At 40.0% G+C, this 19,133-nt stretch overlaps 2 protein-coding genes across 4 annotated transcripts in view; one reads left to right on the top strand and one right to left on the bottom strand.

Moving 5' to 3' along the window:
* Positions 1-7,418, top strand: part of LOC139449691 (zinc finger protein GLIS2-like) — a 52,158-nt gene extending 44,740 nt beyond the window's left edge. For both annotated transcript variants that reach the window (XM_071231192.1, XM_071231193.1), the window contains 4 exons: positions 588-898; positions 1,755-1,960; positions 3,527-3,645; positions 4,998-7,418. In XM_071231192.1, coding sequence (XP_071087293.1) covers positions 588-898; positions 1,755-1,960; positions 3,527-3,645; positions 4,998-5,623 — 1,262 coding nt within the window. In that variant the 3' untranslated portion in view covers positions 5,624-7,418. The remainder of the gene's footprint in view (positions 1-587; positions 899-1,754; positions 1,961-3,526; positions 3,646-4,997) is intronic.
* A 6,270-nt stretch (positions 7,419-13,688) lies between these two features.
* Positions 13,689-19,097, bottom strand: LOC139449874 (mitochondrial import inner membrane translocase subunit Tim16-like). 2 transcript variants are annotated; one of them, XM_071231443.1, is made up of 4 exons: positions 19,026-19,097; positions 18,124-18,297; positions 16,073-16,195; positions 13,689-14,822 (listed from the first exon to the last, which is right to left on the bottom strand). In XM_071231443.1, exons 1-4 carry the CDS (start codon positions 19,026-19,028, stop codon positions 14,748-14,750), a joined length of 375 nt encoding a protein of 124 aa, XP_071087544.1. In that variant the 5' UTR covers positions 19,029-19,097; the 3' UTR covers positions 13,689-14,747. The 2 variants fall into 2 exon arrangements, with proteins under 2 accessions (XP_071087544.1, XP_071087543.1); XM_071231442.1 differs by lacking the exon at positions 19,026-19,097 and adding an exon at positions 18,948-19,014.
* Positions 19,098-19,133: the final 36 nt, after the last annotated feature.

Below are 19,133 nucleotides of genomic sequence, written 5' to 3'. Positions count from 1 at the left end.
GATCTCATTTTAATGAGACTGATTATGATTGAAGTACCCTTGCATCATTCACCATCTTGGCTTCAGCTCCATCTCTATTTCTTATCAAAACAAGGCACAGAATTTCTTGCTTACAGTTATATTTTTCAGCTACTGTTAGCATTGTTTTCCAAATCGATCTCAGAATAAACCAGGGTAGTTATGGAGATGCTAGACCCTGGAATAACAAGGATGATGGTCCCCAGGACTTCAATTTAACAAGTTTTCAGTGTACTATTTTACTCAAAAGTGACAGAACACCTGATTCTTTTATTTTACTGTAAGGGGTGGTCGGTAGCCTAGTGGTTAAAGCGTTAGCTCGTCATGCCAAATACCCGGGTTCGATTCCCGACATGGATACAATGTGTGAAGCCCATTTCTGTTGTTCCCAACCGTGACAATGCTGGAATATTGCTAAAAGCGGCGTAAAACCATACTCACCCACTCATTTTACCGCAGTTAATCTTTTGAAATATGAAAGGATCGGATGTTCTTTAACTTCTTTTTGTAGTGTATGTTTGATACAAACTATGTCAAAAAAGATTTTGCCTTACATGTTACATTTTCAGACATAATTGGTCAGGCTGGAGTGGCTCCACCTCCTGGGCACTTCCACCACCTGTCTTCCCCGCACCTGCCGCTCTGTCTCACAACCAAAGATCTTCCACCCTCACTTCCTGTCTACTGCGGGGCATGCACACAACACAGTGTCATCATCTCCCAGGATGCACTGCAGCCTGGAATCATCACATCCTGCGCCATGCCAATGGCCATGCCACCTATGAATATTAATGAGCCAGTCATGATGACATCTGTGATGGGTCATCCAAGTGTCCCCCTCCCACCCCTGGCTGACCTCCCGACTGTCAAGTCAATGAAGGTAGGTGAATTGTTTGTTTTGGTTTGGCTTGGTTTGTTTGTAAATTTCTTTGATTTTTTAACACCATACTTGGCAATATTCCAGCTGTATGACGGTGGTCTGTAAATAAATCGAGTCTGGACAATATTCCAGTTGTATGACGGTGGTCTTTAAATAAATCGAGTCTGGACAATATTCCAGCTGTATGACGGAGGTCTGTAAATAAATCGAGTCTGGACCAGATGATGCAGTTAGTTTTCATCATAAAAAAACAATATAACTTGATTGGAATGCTATTTGGAAGCCAAGTCATATGAACCAAACAATAAATGAATGCAAGGAGACAACACCATGGATAATCGAGGATGCACGATTCTGGGAATGAAGTTTTTTGTTGTTTAACGCCGCATTCAGCAATATGCCAGATGTATGACAGTCGTCTGTTAATAATCGAGTCTGGACCAGACAATTCAGTCCTTGACATCAGGAGCATTGAACTGCTATTGGGATACAATGTTATGCATCAACCAAGTCAGCGAGCCTGACCACCTGATCCCGTTAGTTGCCTCTTAAGACAAGCAAGGGTTGCTGAAGACCAATTCTAAACCTGAGTCTTGAGTAGGTGAATTGACCATCGAAGGGGATATGTGGTCACAATTGCTGCCATTGTGGATTATTGGTTGATCACAATGGCTCCAATATTAAAGATTATTTTGAAATGTTTGGGATCCTGTTTTTAATCATAGATACTTGTAATTTGATTTATTTGTTGTTTAAATGTCAGAAGCATGAGATAACTATATGGTATTACAGTTAGTAAACCTAGTATCATGAACACTCAACAGTTTGATAAGACATTGTGTTACTTCAATTGCAGTTATCTCCCCTTGACAAGGAGCCGACGTCGCCACCAGATGGAGCTGAGTGGGAGTGTAGATGGATGCAGTGTGAGCGCCGGTTCTCCGCTCTGGATGACCTGGTCAATCATGTCAATGACCAACATGTGAAGGTGGAGCGGCCCGACATTGACTACCAGTGTAAATGGACGGGATGTCCCAGGCAGGGGAAGGGCTTCAACGCAAGGTGGGTCTATCAGCAGCACTGTCCCTGTGGGGATCTGATGCTTGCTGTAAGAGAGGGGACCAAAATGGGGGTTGGGAGGTCACTGGATGTTTTCCGGATGGGTTGTGACCGTCATATAGACTTAGTAACAGATAGACTTAGTAAACCTTGATATTAACCTCTGTTTGGCCTGGCTCTGACTTGATGATTTACTGATAAAGCTAGTATATTGCTGACTGCCTACACATCTGTTGATAAGGGTAGACCTGTGAAGGTCCAAGGTAGAGTAGGTCTTCAGCAACCCATGCTTACCTTTAAAGATGACTCTGCTTGTTGTAAGAGGCAACCAGATCGGGTGGTCAGGCTCGCTGACTTGGTTGATGCATGTCGACCCGTGAAGATCCGGTGTAGAATAGGTCCATAGCAACCAATGCTTGCTGTAAAAGGCGACTATGCTTGTCGTAAGTGGCGACTAACAGGATCAGGTGGTCAGGCTCGCTGACTTTGTTGTCATCGTATCCCTATTGTGTAGATCGATGCTGATGATGTCAATCACTGGATTGTCTGGTCCAGACTAGATGATTTACAGACTGCCATCATATGTCTTAAATATTGCTGAATACGGCATAAACAACAAACAAACAAATGATGCATGTCATAGTATCCCAATTGCATGATATCAACCACTGGATCATCTGGTCCAGACTCGATTATTTACAGACCGCTGTCACAAAACTTGAATAACGCTGAGTGTCGCATTAAACAACAAACAAAATGAATATGGTAATATATGTAGTGCTTAATCAGTGCATTGAGTAAAGGAATTTAAGTACACATTAATTTTGTGGTCACTTTATGAAATGTAACCGGGCACTAGCTCAGTTGGTAGACAGTCTAGGTCCTAGTAATGCTTGACACCAGATGTGACAGTGCACCTGGTGTTGAAGCAGACAGAACCAAGTAATTCAATTATGTAAGTCGCAAGCTACGAAAGGTGCTTAAAGTTGACAGGCTCAAGTTTGAAGTTGAGGCAACACTAATGAAAGCCCTTATTTTGGGGCATCCAACCCCAAAGGTCTGACAAAAATTATTTTGCCATGTTATACACCCGTGAAGATCCGGGTTAGAATTGCTCTTCAGCAACCCATGCTTATCGTAAGAGGCGACTAAGGGGATTGGTTGGTCAGGCTTTCTGCATGTCATCATATCCCAATTTCGTAGATTGATGGATTGTCTGGTCCAGACTCAATTATTTAAAGACTGCTGTCTGGAATATTGCTGACTGTGGTGTTGAACAACAAACAAACAAACAAACAAACAAACACACACACACCAAAAAAAAGCCATCTCATAATTTGTGTCCATATGAAAACTTGCCCTACCAACTATCTTGATATGGCTGGGTTGAATTTACCAAAACATAAATGCCTTTGTACATGAGATGCGTTATACATGAGATGCGTTATACATGAGATGCGTTATACATGTGATGCGTTATACATGAGATGCGTTATATATGAGATGCGTTATACATGAGATGCGTTATACATGAGATGCGTTATACATGAGATGTGGTTCTGTTGATAGATACAAGATGCTGATCCACATACGGACACACACCAACGAGAAGCCTCACCGATGTGGTCTGTGTGGCAAGTGCTTCTCACGGCTGGAAAACCTCAAGATTCACAACAGATCTCACACAGGTAATGTACGCCTCATTCAAGCCACATCAAGTTGAGGACAACTAATTTCTCCTCATATCTTATGATTATAGACAATCAACTTCAAGGACCTAAAACAGTAAGATAGTTTGTAGTTTGTGTACTTCTTATACGCTTTTCAAAAGATATATATTGCGATAATTTTTCTTTGAAAATAGTTTTCTACTATTTTGGGTAAAACAAATATAACAAGTCTCCTTATATCCTTATATTTGTATAGTTTAACCTACAGTCTTCATAAATTCATTCATAAATGATGTTTCCGTCTGAAATTGATTGACAAAATGGCAAAAATGCGGAAGTGATTTTCCTCACACATTGTTATCTCCCCTGTATCCATGACTTCAAAATGGTGGCAACTGACCATACAGAGTTATAATTACTTCAGTATGTAGAAAATAGAATCTGCATGTATAATCACTGTCAATCACTGTCAAATACTTAAATTCTCAATATGACGCTATATATTGCGTTGCAAAGTTTTTGCCAATGCACAGACCTATTTTATATTATTTTCACTAGTCCTGTTGGAATAGAATGACATTACTTATCTTGGAAATAGTAATTCAGTCGTCAACCGTTAATTAATCAGAACGGCATTCACAAAAAAATAAATGTCACTACATTTGGCATTTGAGGTAAGGTTTTGAAGATTCTTGTAATGGACGAAACGAAGGTGTCACTCCATGGGATGGAGCTTGGATTACTTGCTGGGCGAGGTATTTCCCTTGACAATCGCTAGAAAACATTCATGGCAATATCATGCAATAAATTCAAGGTTAAACTCAGGTCAGAAGAACTGGACTTGTGTGGGCAGAGTTGCCTCCCTTAGCCAAGCTGTGATGTTCAATTTGAAATCCTCAGTTCACTCTGAGGGTCAGCCCTATTCACAAGTAAATGAATTAAGTGGTGTAACATTATGAATTATGACGTTATTATGTCTGCGCAGAGCGGCTGGCCGACTGGTCACTAAGATAGCTAGATTCTAAATGTATAATGCTGTATCAAGAAGATTGAATTCAGGTTAGAATAGTTGGTTGGTTTGTTGTTTAACAACGCACTCAGCAATGTTCCAGCTATATGACAGCGGTCTGTAAGTAATCAACTCTGGAACAGACAATCCAAAGATTAATATCATGAGCATCAGTCCACGCAATTGGGTCTTTACCTTGGCTGGTCGTATTAGGCAACTTGATAGATAAGGTGGTCAGGCTTGGTGACTTGGTTGACACTGTGTCATCGTTGCTCTGGCTCAGACAGATTATTTACAGGCACCTGAATATTTCTGTGTGTGGTGTTAAACAACAAACAAAAGCTTTGATTTCTGTTTTCAGGAGAGAAGCCATATGTGTGTCCGGTCCAGGGCTGTCACAAAGCATACTCCAACTCCAGCGACCGCTTCAAGCATGTGCGCACGCACCAGGAGGAGAAGCCATACATGTGTAAGATGCCAGGATGTCACAAGCGCTACACTGATCCAAGCTCCTTGAGGAAACACGTGCGGACAATTGGACACTATTTCCGTGGCCATGGATCGGTGACGCCAAAGTTACGACACAGTTCTCCCCCTTCCCCAGTGCCTACTCCTCCGATTACAGTCAACAATCTCATCAATCTTACGCCTTCCAATGAATTGCTAGGAAATCTTCCCTCACACTTCCTTCCTCTGTCATCCAACATTTTCCCCGTGTCATCGCTTCATTCACTTTTCTCACCGCCCGTCGTAACCTCTTCTCACATATCCCCCAGCATCAGCTTACCTGCAAATCATTCAGGAATAATTATATCAGACTCACGATCCATCCGTTCTGAAAAAACTGATAGTCCCATTGACATAAAGACTACCTTACCTTCTCCAAGATGCCAAGATGGTCCCCTGGACCTGTCACGAAGTCCATTACCTCATCCAGCCAAAGAAGATGAAACAGCGCACTTCACGGACTATGTCCAGGTTGACTGACATACAAGGGCAATGCTTGGCCCTGATTCAGTATGATATAAAATATTTATTTTTACCCAGAATATTCAGTTGTGTCACATGTTGATATTTAAGCAAGTATGAAGGAGTACATTTGTATCACCTTGTGTGTTTTTTTCATGTAAAAATAAAAATAGAGCGCAAAATTCAATATTATTCTAAGAAGTAGGAACAGTCTCAGGTCCTGAGTGTATCAGCAAGACACCTGAGAGATTTTTTATACAAATTTTAGTTTCCAGTGCAATTTGTTTTCTTTTTTAAAAGTTGCTACATGCCTTTATCTCTTTTTTTAATCACTTTAGTTTTTTCATCTGTCAGTTTTTGTCACACTTCCAAGGAAGCACAGAAAGGCCATCCTGGAGACACACAATTGAGTAATTGAAGGGATGTAGACTTCATATCAAGATGTCATTGATATTCTCGATGAAGAGTTTGACAGTAGCCATTTTGTCCTTTAGCATGTCTTTGTCACGTGATCACCAAATGCAGCAGAAAATCCAGTATTATAGAAAAAATGTTCAAATTAACCTTGAACAATTCCCAGGTTGAATTAGTCAAGCAAACAAAGCATTTGTTGTTTAAAAGTGAAATTGCTCAATTATTTACTTGGAAGGCACCCATCGGAGCTGAGACAGTAATGTTCTGGTGTCTCTACATGGCGACCTGATATAACATTTGCTGTGGTACTGCTACATATTCCTAACAGAAGAGATACTGTGTATGGGAACAATCATTCGTTGTTGTGAGACAGTGCTATGTTTAATTTATTGTACCTGACTCTCATTGATCTTTGTGAGGATTGTTTGAACTGAATATATGTATACTTAAGTTACACAACTCAAGATCAATGCTCATTAAGCATTGAAACTGGAATAACCCATCAGTGTAAGGATGGTTGTGAAGATTAGTGCTCTGTTTTATTTGTTATATCTGATACATATATCTTTGTGAGGAGAGTTCAATCTCATTAAAATCAGACCTCAGTTCTCGCTACCGCTAAACAAAGATCTGAGGACATCCCATTACGGGTCACGTCAGAACGACCTTTCATCCGACCAATCAGAACATCGCTTACCAGATTATGAAAGTGACAGTCGGAATGTGATTTCTGATCATGCAGCCTCGAAAACTTTAACTCTGAACAATAGTTACGGGTTTAACGACTGTATCCATAAATCTAGACCATCTATTAGCCATTCCAGAATGTTCTTTTGTTCAGGTTTCAAATTTGTAATCGAGAATTTGTCAAAATATGTTTCGAAGCGTAGTTGCCAATTTGAAATTAGTGCCATAAAGCACGAGAAAGCTGCCTTCTGATTGGTCATTCCATTGGTCGGTCAAAGTTCGCGCAAGGTCGGTCTGACGTGACCCGTAATGGGATGTCCTCAGATCTTTGTTTAGTGTAGCGAGAACAAAGATCTGATTTTAATGAGATTGGAGGAGAGTTTGAACTGAATATGTTTGTAGTTAAGTTAAACAACTCAAGATATCACTCATTAAGCAGTGAAACTGAAATGCTTCATATATGTAAAGGAGTTAACAACATTAATTCCCACAAATAGTGACATGCAGATTTTAATCAAGTCATTTGTGAGATTTACCAGAGAAAAGATTGGATGTCAATATCAAAGCTTACAGCATTTGATGGAGGTACATGTTCAGTTTACTTCAATGACTGGCACTCTGTTAGCTGTTTGCATAGGCAACTGATATGTTAACATTTAATATTGTTTTATTACGATCTTGTGTTCTTATTTTGTTGTTTTGTGAAAAACATCCTGCTTGAATTAAGAATATATATATTGGGTGGGTGGGTGGGTGGGCGTCGGGGGCGGGTCGGGGGTGATGTAAGGTTGCTATATTGGTGTGCACTACCACTGTAGCTATTATGGAAGATTTTGTAGTTGAAATTTCATGTGTGCATATGTTCTGAAAACGTTCTCACAAGAAGCTCATGTAATTCTAAAGCTCTTTAACTGTTCAATTTATAATTTTTTGGCCCCAAGCTTTGCCTTTTCTACTTAAATCATTTTTTAATGTTTGCATATACCTTTTATTATGAACTTTATCATCTAATATTGCCAATATTTCCCTGAAAACAAATTGGTTGTGCTACAGAGGTATGCAACCCCAGTCTCATCAAAGAAATTACACATTTGGGACCAGTCATTTCTTACATGGGTGGGGTGGGATGGGATCTACTCCCATGTGCAGTAAGTGACTGGTCCCCTTGATCTACTCACCTGTACAGGTGGCTGGAACTTAGAGTCAAGGTGATGCTAGACATGTAATTACTCAAGCCAGAGAAGGATCTAAATTAAATGTTCATGCTGAGATTTGCATTGTTTTCTAAATTGTGTTTTTGCATATTGTGATTGTGAAATTATTTTGTCTACTGACAATAACCTTTTTAAAATTAATTCACGACGGCAAAGAATGTGATGCATGTTACAAATTATCCCGGTTTGTATGGACATATATATGGCCATGTATTGTAGACTGGTTGCTGACTGTCTTTGCCTGGTGTCATTTGTCTTCCTATAATACATACAAGAAGAATGCAAATAATTCATTTGGGAGACAGTAATTATTTCTGTTTGTAAGCCAAGTAAAATTGTTTTTGTTGAAAACATGTCTCCCATTGATTCATTGATTTTGTGATGTACGTGCACATGATTGGTAAGTTGTCAAAAGTTTGCGGGTTTCGCACCCCTGCAATCCGCCCTTCCCTTGCGGGACCTGCGAATGTATTTGGAAGTTTGATTTTGCACATTTACCGAAATTCCGTCTGTTCATGTGAATTGGGCAAGTCTTGTGTTTAGAATTCTTCAGTTACAAGTTGTATATAATAAAGTTATTTACCTTTTCTTTCATACTAACAAATATTGGATTGATGACTTTCTCAGGGAATTAGATTAGTGTCTGTAGGTTTTGAAACTGATCTTGTTTTAGGATAACCGTTATAAGTTTACCTCAACCATCAAGCATAATTTTTTAGCTCATGTAGGCTGTCATTCTGTTTGATCTTCAGCAGTGAAGGAACGAAAGTACTTGAGGTCAATCACTCATATCATTTCGTGGATGTCTCAGTAGAATTAAACATGCACGACCCAGTCTTCTAAGGTGCTGCAATTCGCTGTCCAGAGTTGCGTCCCTTGGGCGTGCCAGAAACCTATGCTCATGGGCTTGAATCTTGTATTGCCCCCATTGTGTTGCTAGGTTTGTCAGCACCACACCTTCAAACCAGGGTGCTGTTGTACATAAATGATCTTAGCACTACGACTGTCATAAGTCTATGTTGGGGTATGGGAGTTATGATCACCTTAGCGTTAAGATCTTTTTGTACAATGGCACCCAGTTCCTTTTGACTTTTGGTTTGTACTGAAAGGGTAAATTTGCTGACTATGACACTATATGGCTATATGGATGCTGAGCCCGCATCACTTCAAAATATGAAATACCCAAGGTGACCCATAACTATACTACTAAAACAAGTGGGGGACCACATCACACTTTCGCATGACAATAGTAAATATAGTCAAGTCCCGTTAATCCGACATTGTTGGTTGCACATGATTATGTCGGATTAACGAGAATGTTGGACAAACGAAATAAGGTAGTATAAACGCTCATGATCGAAAATTGGACAACTACACGATAGATAATGATACGAACACGTAGGAAAATGAAAAATGAAATGTTCATATTGTTGTGTTTCATTGTCAGCGGAATATGTTTTCTAATCATGCAACCACTAAAGTTTAACACAAAACTACCACTGTGTTAAGCAAGTTTATCTCTGCAGCCATTGAAATATGCAGCTACTCGCGGACTCGTCTCGCATCAAAACATGGGGCTGTGTACTCGCGGGCAGATGACCATGGACTGATTAATGAGTGATTTCAGCAATTCGTTGCAAATTAGGTGTGTCAGAGTCGGAGTGCGAGACGGTCAGATTAACGGGTTTAAATAGCACTGATTAAAACGGTTCCCATCATTTGTGTCAGATAAAGCCGATTGTCGGATTAACAAGTGTTGGATTAACGAGACTTGACTGTATAGTAATTTGAAAGAATCAGAGGATCCCTCACTTATTTTTAGTAGTATATTAAGGATTTCCAAAATGAACATGGGCATATAAATCAGATCAACAGCAAGTAAATATTTTTTGGCGCAGATTCATCGGATTTTTCGATGATCTTTCATTAAAAAGAATTGCATTGATCAGTATCATGTCAAATGAATATTGTGAAGGTTGGTTAAAAAATGGTTTAGTTCTCGGACACATCCACTCGAAGAGACCTCTCCTGCAAGAATACATTGCTGCTCCCTGACACTATATGAACTTTCTGCCACAGAACATTGTTTGATAGAGGAATTAAAGTTGGTCTGTTTGCACCAATGTTTCAAAAATCATTTCCTAAGAATGAGAGCTTGTTGAAATATACAATTCAAAAGAAGATATAGAACATCAGATTTTTTCTTTTGACTTATTGTTATTCACGATAACTACATGTATAGTAAATGAAAAAAATGGGTATCTTCTCTTTTTTAAGGATGGAAAAAGGTTGAGCATAAGAATATTCATCCAAGGTACAAAAATTTCTACCTAACTGAAGTATTGCTCCAATCTTGGGTCAAACTATTCAATGTTGATACGATGATGCAATTGTTTCTTTCGTTTTCTCCTGAACCCCTACATCAAACGTTTCCATGCAGTAATGCAGTGTATCACAAGGGGTATCAACTATGACAACTTTGTACTCATTTGTTTACATTTTAGGGTTGTTTTCTGCACATTTAATATTATCAATAGGAATGGATTATTATGCCTACCATATAACTCATGCCAAATCAGAATTTAATTTAGGTTTATGAAATATGAATATGACATTGCATTTAAGTGCTATGGCCAGTTGTTTGTTTTGTGTGTATAAACAATTATTACAAGAATATAAGAATAAGATCATACCATGGGAAATTTGGAAATTCGGGTATAAACAATATATGTTGAACAAAAGAAATTGAACAATATCATCTTATTCATGATGCATTTGGGGTGGTCGGGTAGCCTAGTGGTTAAAGTGTTCGCTTGTCACGCCAAAGACCCGGGTTCAATTCCCGACATGGGTACAATGTGTGAAGCCCATTTCTGGTGTCCCCCGGCCGTGATATTGCTGGAATATTGCTAAAAGCGGCGTAAAACCATACTCACTCACTCACTCATGATGCATTAAGATGTTTCATCAAGATTTGCTGTTTATCAAACATCACATAAACTTACCAGGTACATTATTATTAACAGAAAAATGAGTGACTGCTTCTTTTAAGATGTTCTTACCATTCCAGATAGGCGTTGATATGTGGGCATATTCAACAAGATTCTCACATTCTTGTCAAATACCAAATACTTGTCTGGCCCTTTCAGTCTGGACACTGTCAATCTCTGTGTCTCCTGGAGTAACGAAACATGCATGGATATGTAATGATTTCTCCCCATGGGGAGTCAAGGGTAGAGTAGGTCCCCGCCAATCTCTGTGACCCCTGGAGTAACGAACTATGCATGAATATGTAATGATTTCTCCTCATGGGGAGTCAAGGGTAGATTAGGTCCCCGCCAGAATCAACAAGATTCTCACATTCTTGTCAAATACCAAATACTTGTCTGGCCCTTTCAGTCTGGACACTGTCAATCTCTGTGTCTCCTGGAGTAACGAACCATGCATGAATATGTAATTTCTCCCCATGGAGAGTCTAGGGTAGAGTAGGTCCCCACCAACCTCTGTGTCTTGTACGTACAAGGTGATGTACTGGATCAGGTGGTCAGACTTGATGACTTCGGGGACATTGCTGATAATATACAATCACTGGATTTTCTGGTCTAGACACGATTATTTACAGGTTGCGTCATATAGCTGCAGTACTGTGGAGTGCAACATCAAATGACAAACTAAAATTAATTTGACCTCAGTTGTAGTTCCCAACAGGAATTGCCTGGAAAGAGAGGATTCCAGATTATCAGGGTATCACTGTATGCAGTATCGCCATCTTAATGTGATAGTTTGTAGTGAGGGTAAGGCAAAATAAGGTGGTCCACCATCAGATGACAGTTGTGAACTCCTAGTTGGAGTGTATGTCATTGATATGACCAAGTGTTCTTGATAAAGTGTTTCGAGATCATATAGTTAATAGTCTTGCATCTGTTTCTAGACAATTTACACGGAATAGATTACAAAATGGCATTGTTTCCTTTGTATCAAATCAGAGTGTTGATAATATTCATATATAATCATGTGTCAGAATATATTTGTTTATATATATGGGTGATGAAATATGTTGTATGAAGTGCACTGATACATCGGGAGTTGTTGTGATGGAGAGTGTTGGTTGTTGAATGAATGTTGTTGAAAATAAATATTTGTTGATCTCAGTCGTGTTGGTTGTTACTTCATTCCCAGAATCATCCTCCATTATCCAGGGTGTTGTCTCCTTATTGCATATTACATACCCTGGGGTTGCACAGGTGGCCCAGTCCGCTAAGGACTGTGATTCGCTGTGCAGAGTTGCGTCCCTTGGGCACGCCGGAAACCTATGATTGTGGGTTCGTCTAGGTTTGTCAGCACCATACCCGTGCTCGTGGGTTTCACCGAAGTGGTAAACATCTGAAACCTGCATCACTTTGGGCTTTCCTCCCACATTAAGCTGACACACCGTGATATAACTGGAATACTGTTAAAAGCGGTTGTTAAACCCAACTCACTCACTCAATAACATACCCTGGACCATGGCTTCACTTATCGTCTGGTTCGAATAATGTGACTTCCAAGTAGCATTCCAATCAAATTATATTGTTTTTTCGTGATGAAAACTAAAGGCGATGTCAAACTCAATAAGTCAGTTGTCATCTGACTCTCTTTGTGGTGTGCCGTGACATTGCTGGAATATTACTAAAGGTGGCGAAATAGAAACACTCGCTTTTTGTTTGGTCAAAACAATAATAGTCTTGTTTCTCAGGCACTGCCCGCATCATCATAAGGTCTGCCACATGTTTCATTTTTACTTTCATTTTAAAAAAAAAAAAAAAAAAAAAATCCTAATACCTGCACTTAAAACAATGCCATACAGTGTAGCACACAATTACTATCCCCGACTTGTGCAATGCTTTACTGTGCATCTTGTGTTATAGTAATGGTGGCAATAGGAGTTTGTATGCTTGTTTATGTAGGGAGGCCCTTTCCCAGGTTGATGGTACACAACTTTGTTTGTTTGGTTACAAACTATTTTGAACAAGCACAAAAAAAACACCGACCGGACTATATTTTCAAATGTCAATTCTATTATTTTTTTTAAGCCTCAGGGAAAACTTCTTTTCCAGCTATGCATTTATTACAATTTTCTACATCAATTAAATATATTGAGGACTTGCATTTAAGAGGCCAAAATCTTGAAAGTAGATTTAACACAAACTTCTCAGAAGAGGCATTTTGATTGGTTGTTGATTTCAAGCTACGTAATAAATTCATGATGGAGGTGGATATGCCACTTTCAAAACGAAGCTATGCTGACAAAAGGGTACATGGTATTTGTCATAATAAAATGAGAATATGATACAATGGTTAACTAAAAATGAGAATCCTGACACAGACAAAAATAAAAACCAGATATCTGTCCTGCATCCGTTTTCCTGAGTGGTGGGTGGGATGGGTGGCCCTGTCGTCTAAGGCGCCTTGATTTGCTGTGCAGAGTTGCGTCCCTTGGGCACGCCAGAAACCTATGATTGTAAATTGGAATCCCGGTTCGCCCCAATTATGTTATGCACCATACCTGTGCTCGTGGGTTTCACCAAAGTGGTAAACGTCTGAGACCTGCATCACTTCGGGCTTTACTCCCACATTAAGCTGACACGCCGTGATATAACTGGAATAATGTTAAAAGCGGCGTTAAACCCAACTCACTCACTCACTTCGTGAGTGGTGCTGCCTGGGACAAAGTCTTCATACTTTTATACAGTCAGCAGCCATGACAAATCATTGATGACATCATTGACTGTTTATTCCTCTGACGAGAGATGTCTGTCCATTACAATCAACATGAACACTCAACATACTCACAACCTGTACATATTTACACACACACCGAAGACAAGGAACACTGTGAACTGGATTCAGGAAAAGACAGGTGGGATCGACATTGCTTCTCATTTTAAAATAATAAAGCTTCTGGTATTCATCTTTCAATATTGATCATTCTTGAAAATATATTATAAATAACAACCAGGAGCAGTATTATAAGTGGGCTAAAAATATACTTATCGACAAAAGAAATGTGAATACCCTACACGTATGTTAATACATGAAGAATTACTCGTATTCAAGAGATTGATTAGACACTAACTAACATACAGGTATGCTGTGGGAACTCCTCTGTATGTTTCTATGGTTCACAGTTCTTTTGTGGTGAGTACATATTTGGTTCTCTGGTAGTGACTGTTGAACTATTTCTAGCTACTCTAACAAAGTTTACAACCCAGATGTTTGTCCTGCAGCTCTTTCCTGTGGAGGTTGCATGGGATAAACTCTTTACCATCTTCACTCTTTCCTTGTAAGGTCATCCATGGTGCCAAGCTTTGTGTACAGGGCATCTTAGGGATGCATATAGAAATTCTGTCTTTCGTTAGTAACAAATGCCAGGCACGTAATCAAATAAACACTAAGCACACCAGACTGGAACTTCACTGACAGTGAAATTAACCTCGAAAGTGGTTGCACAAATTTGGACCATGACACCTAAATGATCTCTCTGAGAGGACTTCAGCTTCTTGAATCTGTGACTCTGAGGGTATCACAAGAAGGATGAACAATAGAAGGATTTCTTGTTCATCAAGTAACCACGGTAACTGTGCAAGACATTACAATTCGTCCTAATGATAACGTTATCTTGATGCCATCTCCAAAATTTCCAAATCAAACATATTGAACAAATCTAGGAAACACTGTCGTCATGGTAACCAGAGATGGTTGGTTGGTCCGCAGCTGGTATAGATTTGGCGCTGATGGTGTATCCTGATCATCCACACAACACACACACTGTCTAGAGGACTGTGATGTCATGTCTCTTCCTTCTTGTTCTTAGGTTCAGGCTTGCTGATCTCCATGTCAATTCTCTCCTTTGCTCGCACGACCTGAAGGTGACACAAGCTTGTTACACTGGCGAGTGGATCAGTGAATATTGTTTAACTGTGCTATGCTTGCAGTTTTTAATATTCCAGCAATACTGTCAACAATAAATAATTAGGGGAGTGAGTGGGTGAGTGCAAGGCCATAGGTAACTTTTTTGGACAGGGGGGAGGAAATAAGATTACCGTATTCGACGTAATAAGCGCCCCACTCTAATAAGCGCCCACGGCGATATTTGCTAATATATTGGCTAATGAACAAACCCAATTAGCACCCCTTCCGATTGATCAATGTACACAAGACTTATTTATTCGCGTATAATACGCACTCATGTGTTATATGCACCCTTAATTATGGGCAAATACATTCTGGAAAAATATATCTGTCGTATATAAACATATCAGGCTGTCAGCATAAACCACGAAATTTATCTTTTAACTCTGTTTTTTTTTCACCAAAATAATATTCTAATAAGAGCCCCCTATTTCTAATTTTGAGAGCGCCCTGGGCGCTTATTAAGTCGAATACGGTATTCATTTTTTATTCAAGTTAACTTTCACAAGGAAAAATGTTTTCTATAAAAAATCCAGGGGGAGAATAGCACCTGTTTGTGAAAACACGAACAACGATCAGGGCATAATGCCACACAGGCCATCTCATCCGAGCCATGCATGTTTTACTCATTTGTTTTTTAACACCGCATTCAGCAATATTCAAGCTACATATAGGTGGTTGGTGAAAGAAAAAAAATCAATTCTGGACCAGACAATCCAGTGATCGATATTATGATTGTTTTGATTGGTTTGTTGTTTTACACCACACTCAGCAATATTCCAGCTATATCACGACGGTCTGTAAATAATCGAGTCTGGACCAGAAAATCCAGTGATTAATATCATGAGCATCAATCCACGCATTCGGGATCGATGACATGCATCAACCAAGTCGGCGAACCTGACCACCTGATCCTGTTAGTCGCCTCTTACGACTAGCATAGTCGCCTTTTATGGCAAGCTTGGGTTGCTGAAGACCAATTCTACCCCGGATATTCACGATATTATGAGGAAACATGACTTCAGGGTATGATGACATACAATCACCAAGTCACTGAATCTGACCACCTAGGGAAACAAGCATGTAATTAATGAACTACACATTTAATATGCTTCTCAGGAGAATCTATCCTGCTGCAAGCTTCTGTGCAGGTACTTTAAACTATTGACTACAGTCTGTTGTTGGATTCTGAACACAATACCTTAGACTGTAGGTAGAATGAGCCGCCCTTGGCCTTTTCGTTAACCGCAAACAAGTGGTCGTATTTACTCTGTATCAACTTGGGGTCTGTGATTTCCGACACGTGCAGTATTTGCTTCGCCTCCTGCAATATTCAAGTGAGTGTGTGAGTGAATGTGTAAGGTAGGGTTAACATGAGTGAGTGAGTGAGTGATTGAGTGAGTTTGGTTTAATGCCGCTTTTAACAGTATTCCAGTTATATCATGGCGTGTCAGCTTAATGTGGGATGAAAGTGAAAAGTGAAAACCTGAAGTGATGCAGGTCTCAGTTTACCACCACGAGCACGGGTATGGGGCAGACAAACCTAGAAACATAATCAGGATGAACCGGGATTCGAACCCACAATCATAGGTTTCTGGCGTGCCCAAGGGATGCAACTCTGCACAGCAAATCGCTGTACCATAGACGACTGGGCCATCTGTGCCCTCTAGGTTTAATATGAGTGAATGAACGAGTAAGGTAGGTTTAACATGAGTGAAAGAGTTGGCTGGGTTTAAAGCTCTGCACGCTAACGTCGAACCCATTCGACAGAGGTGTCCATTCAAGTGCATCTGATGTCGAACCCATTTGACAGGCGAATAGCATAACGACACCCCATAATAAAACTCGCCATATCTATTTACCAAGAAGGCTTTGCGTAACATTTAAATTACGTATGACATGCATAAATGTTTGTCCCTGGTGGTTTCTCTAGCAAAGGACGAGCATCTGCTTTTTCCGACATGTTTGAGTTAGTGACCGCTCAGCCAATCAGAAAGCTTGAACTGCTATTGACATACAAAGCTAGCAAAGCTGCTGTATTTTCGAAGATGTAAATGTGTGTAGCAAAAATTATATAGTCCCTACGTATCTGTGATTAAAGTTTATTAAGAAAACGTATTGTGAAAAATCAAGATACAGCACCTCACAAATTGTGGACCGTATTATGTGGAGTGAATTGCGATGCATCGGTGTCCCGGGATATCGTTTCAGCCCTAATAGTCACTCTCAGGTGTGCCATGCGACACAATCTGTACATCACTAACACAATTTGTGCTCGGTGATTCTGTGATACCGAGGTCATTTGAAGCAGAAACATCTTTGGCATTATAAGAAGTAGACTACTATATTTGCATAGCACTGTGGGTACATTCACAAACAAGATGAGAACTGATGTGACCTAAATCAGGTTAATAATGAAAGTCGTGTAGATTAGGGATAGGTGTTGTTGCAGCATCATTAAAGTGTATCATGGCAACATGATTCCACCTGCATGACCTCACACCTGCAACAACATTACACCTGTTATGACATTACACCTGCAACAACAATACATCTGTAATGACATTACACCTGCAACAACATTACACCTGTTATGACATTACACCTGCAACATTACACCTGTTATGACATTACACCTGCAACAACATTACATCTGTTATGACATTACACCTACAACAACATTACATCTGTAATGACATCACACCTGCAACAACATTACACCTGTTATGACATTACACCTGCAACAACATTACATCTGTTATGACATTACACCTGCAACAACAATACATCTGTAATGACATCACACCTGCAACAACATTACACCTGTTATGACATTACACCTGCAACAACATTACACCTGTTATGACATTACACCTACAACAACATTACATCTGTTATGACATTACACCTGCATGACATCAAACCTGCAACAACATTACACCTGTTATGACATTACACCTGCAACGACATCACACCTGCAACAACATTACGACATCACACCAGCAACATAATTACACCTCTAACGACATCACACATGCAACAACATTAAACCTGTTGTGACATTATACCTGCAACGACATCACACCTGCAACAACATCACACCTGCAACAACATTACACCTGTTATGACATTACACCTGCAATAACATTACATCTGTGACATCACACTTGTAACAACGTTATACCTGTAATAACATCACACCTGTAACGACATTATACCTGTCATAACATCACACCTGTAACGACATTATACCTGTAATGACATTCCCGTGGCTGTGTCTGCAGCAGCTCTCCGTGCTCCCTGTTTCCCACCCCCTGCCTTCTGGGCTGCCTGTTGGCTTGCTGCATATTCCTGCCTCAATGCCCGTGCAAATGCTCGACCGACAACCTGTGTCCCAGCGACCAGGATCTGTGCTAGATACTTGGCCTTGAACAACAGAAGCATGAGTGAGCAGTGTTAGTACATGTAGAACAGGCTCGTGAATATCTGGGGTAGAATAGGTCTTCAGCAACCCATGCTTGCTGTAAAAGGTGACTATGTTTGCCGTAAGAGGCGACTAACAGGATTAGGTGGGCAGGCACGCTGACTTGGTTGATACATGTCAATATGTTTTTGAAATATTGCAATATATCGAAATACACTTTTGGGTCCAATTCCCAACCCTATTTATTTTCATTTAAAATTTGAGACTTGAAATACATTTTTCACGTAACATTTTTATGTAATAAATCATTATTCAGATCTATTTCTCTATTGTATTTGTTTTCTCTACGAGTTGGGAGTTCCTACGAACGCTCCCTGCCTACGAATTTGTTTGGTTACGAATGCACTTACACCCCGGACAACCTACCGTTACCCAACTGATCTCGAGGATCGAAGATCAGAGAACCGAGAGCCATTACCGGTAGTACTATCTGGCTGCGCCCGGGATACTGCAGTGTTACCGAAAACATGATATGTATTGATTTTCCGGAAAATTTCAAGCTGCGACAACGTCTGTTTTAATGCCGATTGTATGTTTCTGGAACACTGCTGGGTTTGAACTCGACATTGAACTCATGAGCAGTTTTACTCACTGCAACTGTTGTGCTCATATCTCCGACACGCTGACCCAAAACTTATTCCCTAACCGTTGGATTCCCGGATATACTAACCATTTATCTGCTGCAATACTGCCAGACCTTGCACATGTCCTCTATTGACACCGGAAATACAGATATTCCCTCACCCCCGCACTACATTACGGTAAAGTCCTTACACTG

The sequence above is a fragment of the Haliotis cracherodii genome, unplaced genomic scaffold (genome assembly GCF_022045235.1).
Source record: "Haliotis cracherodii isolate W230 unplaced genomic scaffold, xgHalCrac1.p SCAF_8, whole genome shotgun sequence".
Taxonomy (NCBI): domain Eukaryota; kingdom Metazoa; phylum Mollusca; class Gastropoda; order Lepetellida; family Haliotidae; genus Haliotis; species Haliotis cracherodii.
Note: the sequence above shows the minus strand (reverse complement) of the source record. Positions and strands in the feature narration are given on the sequence as shown.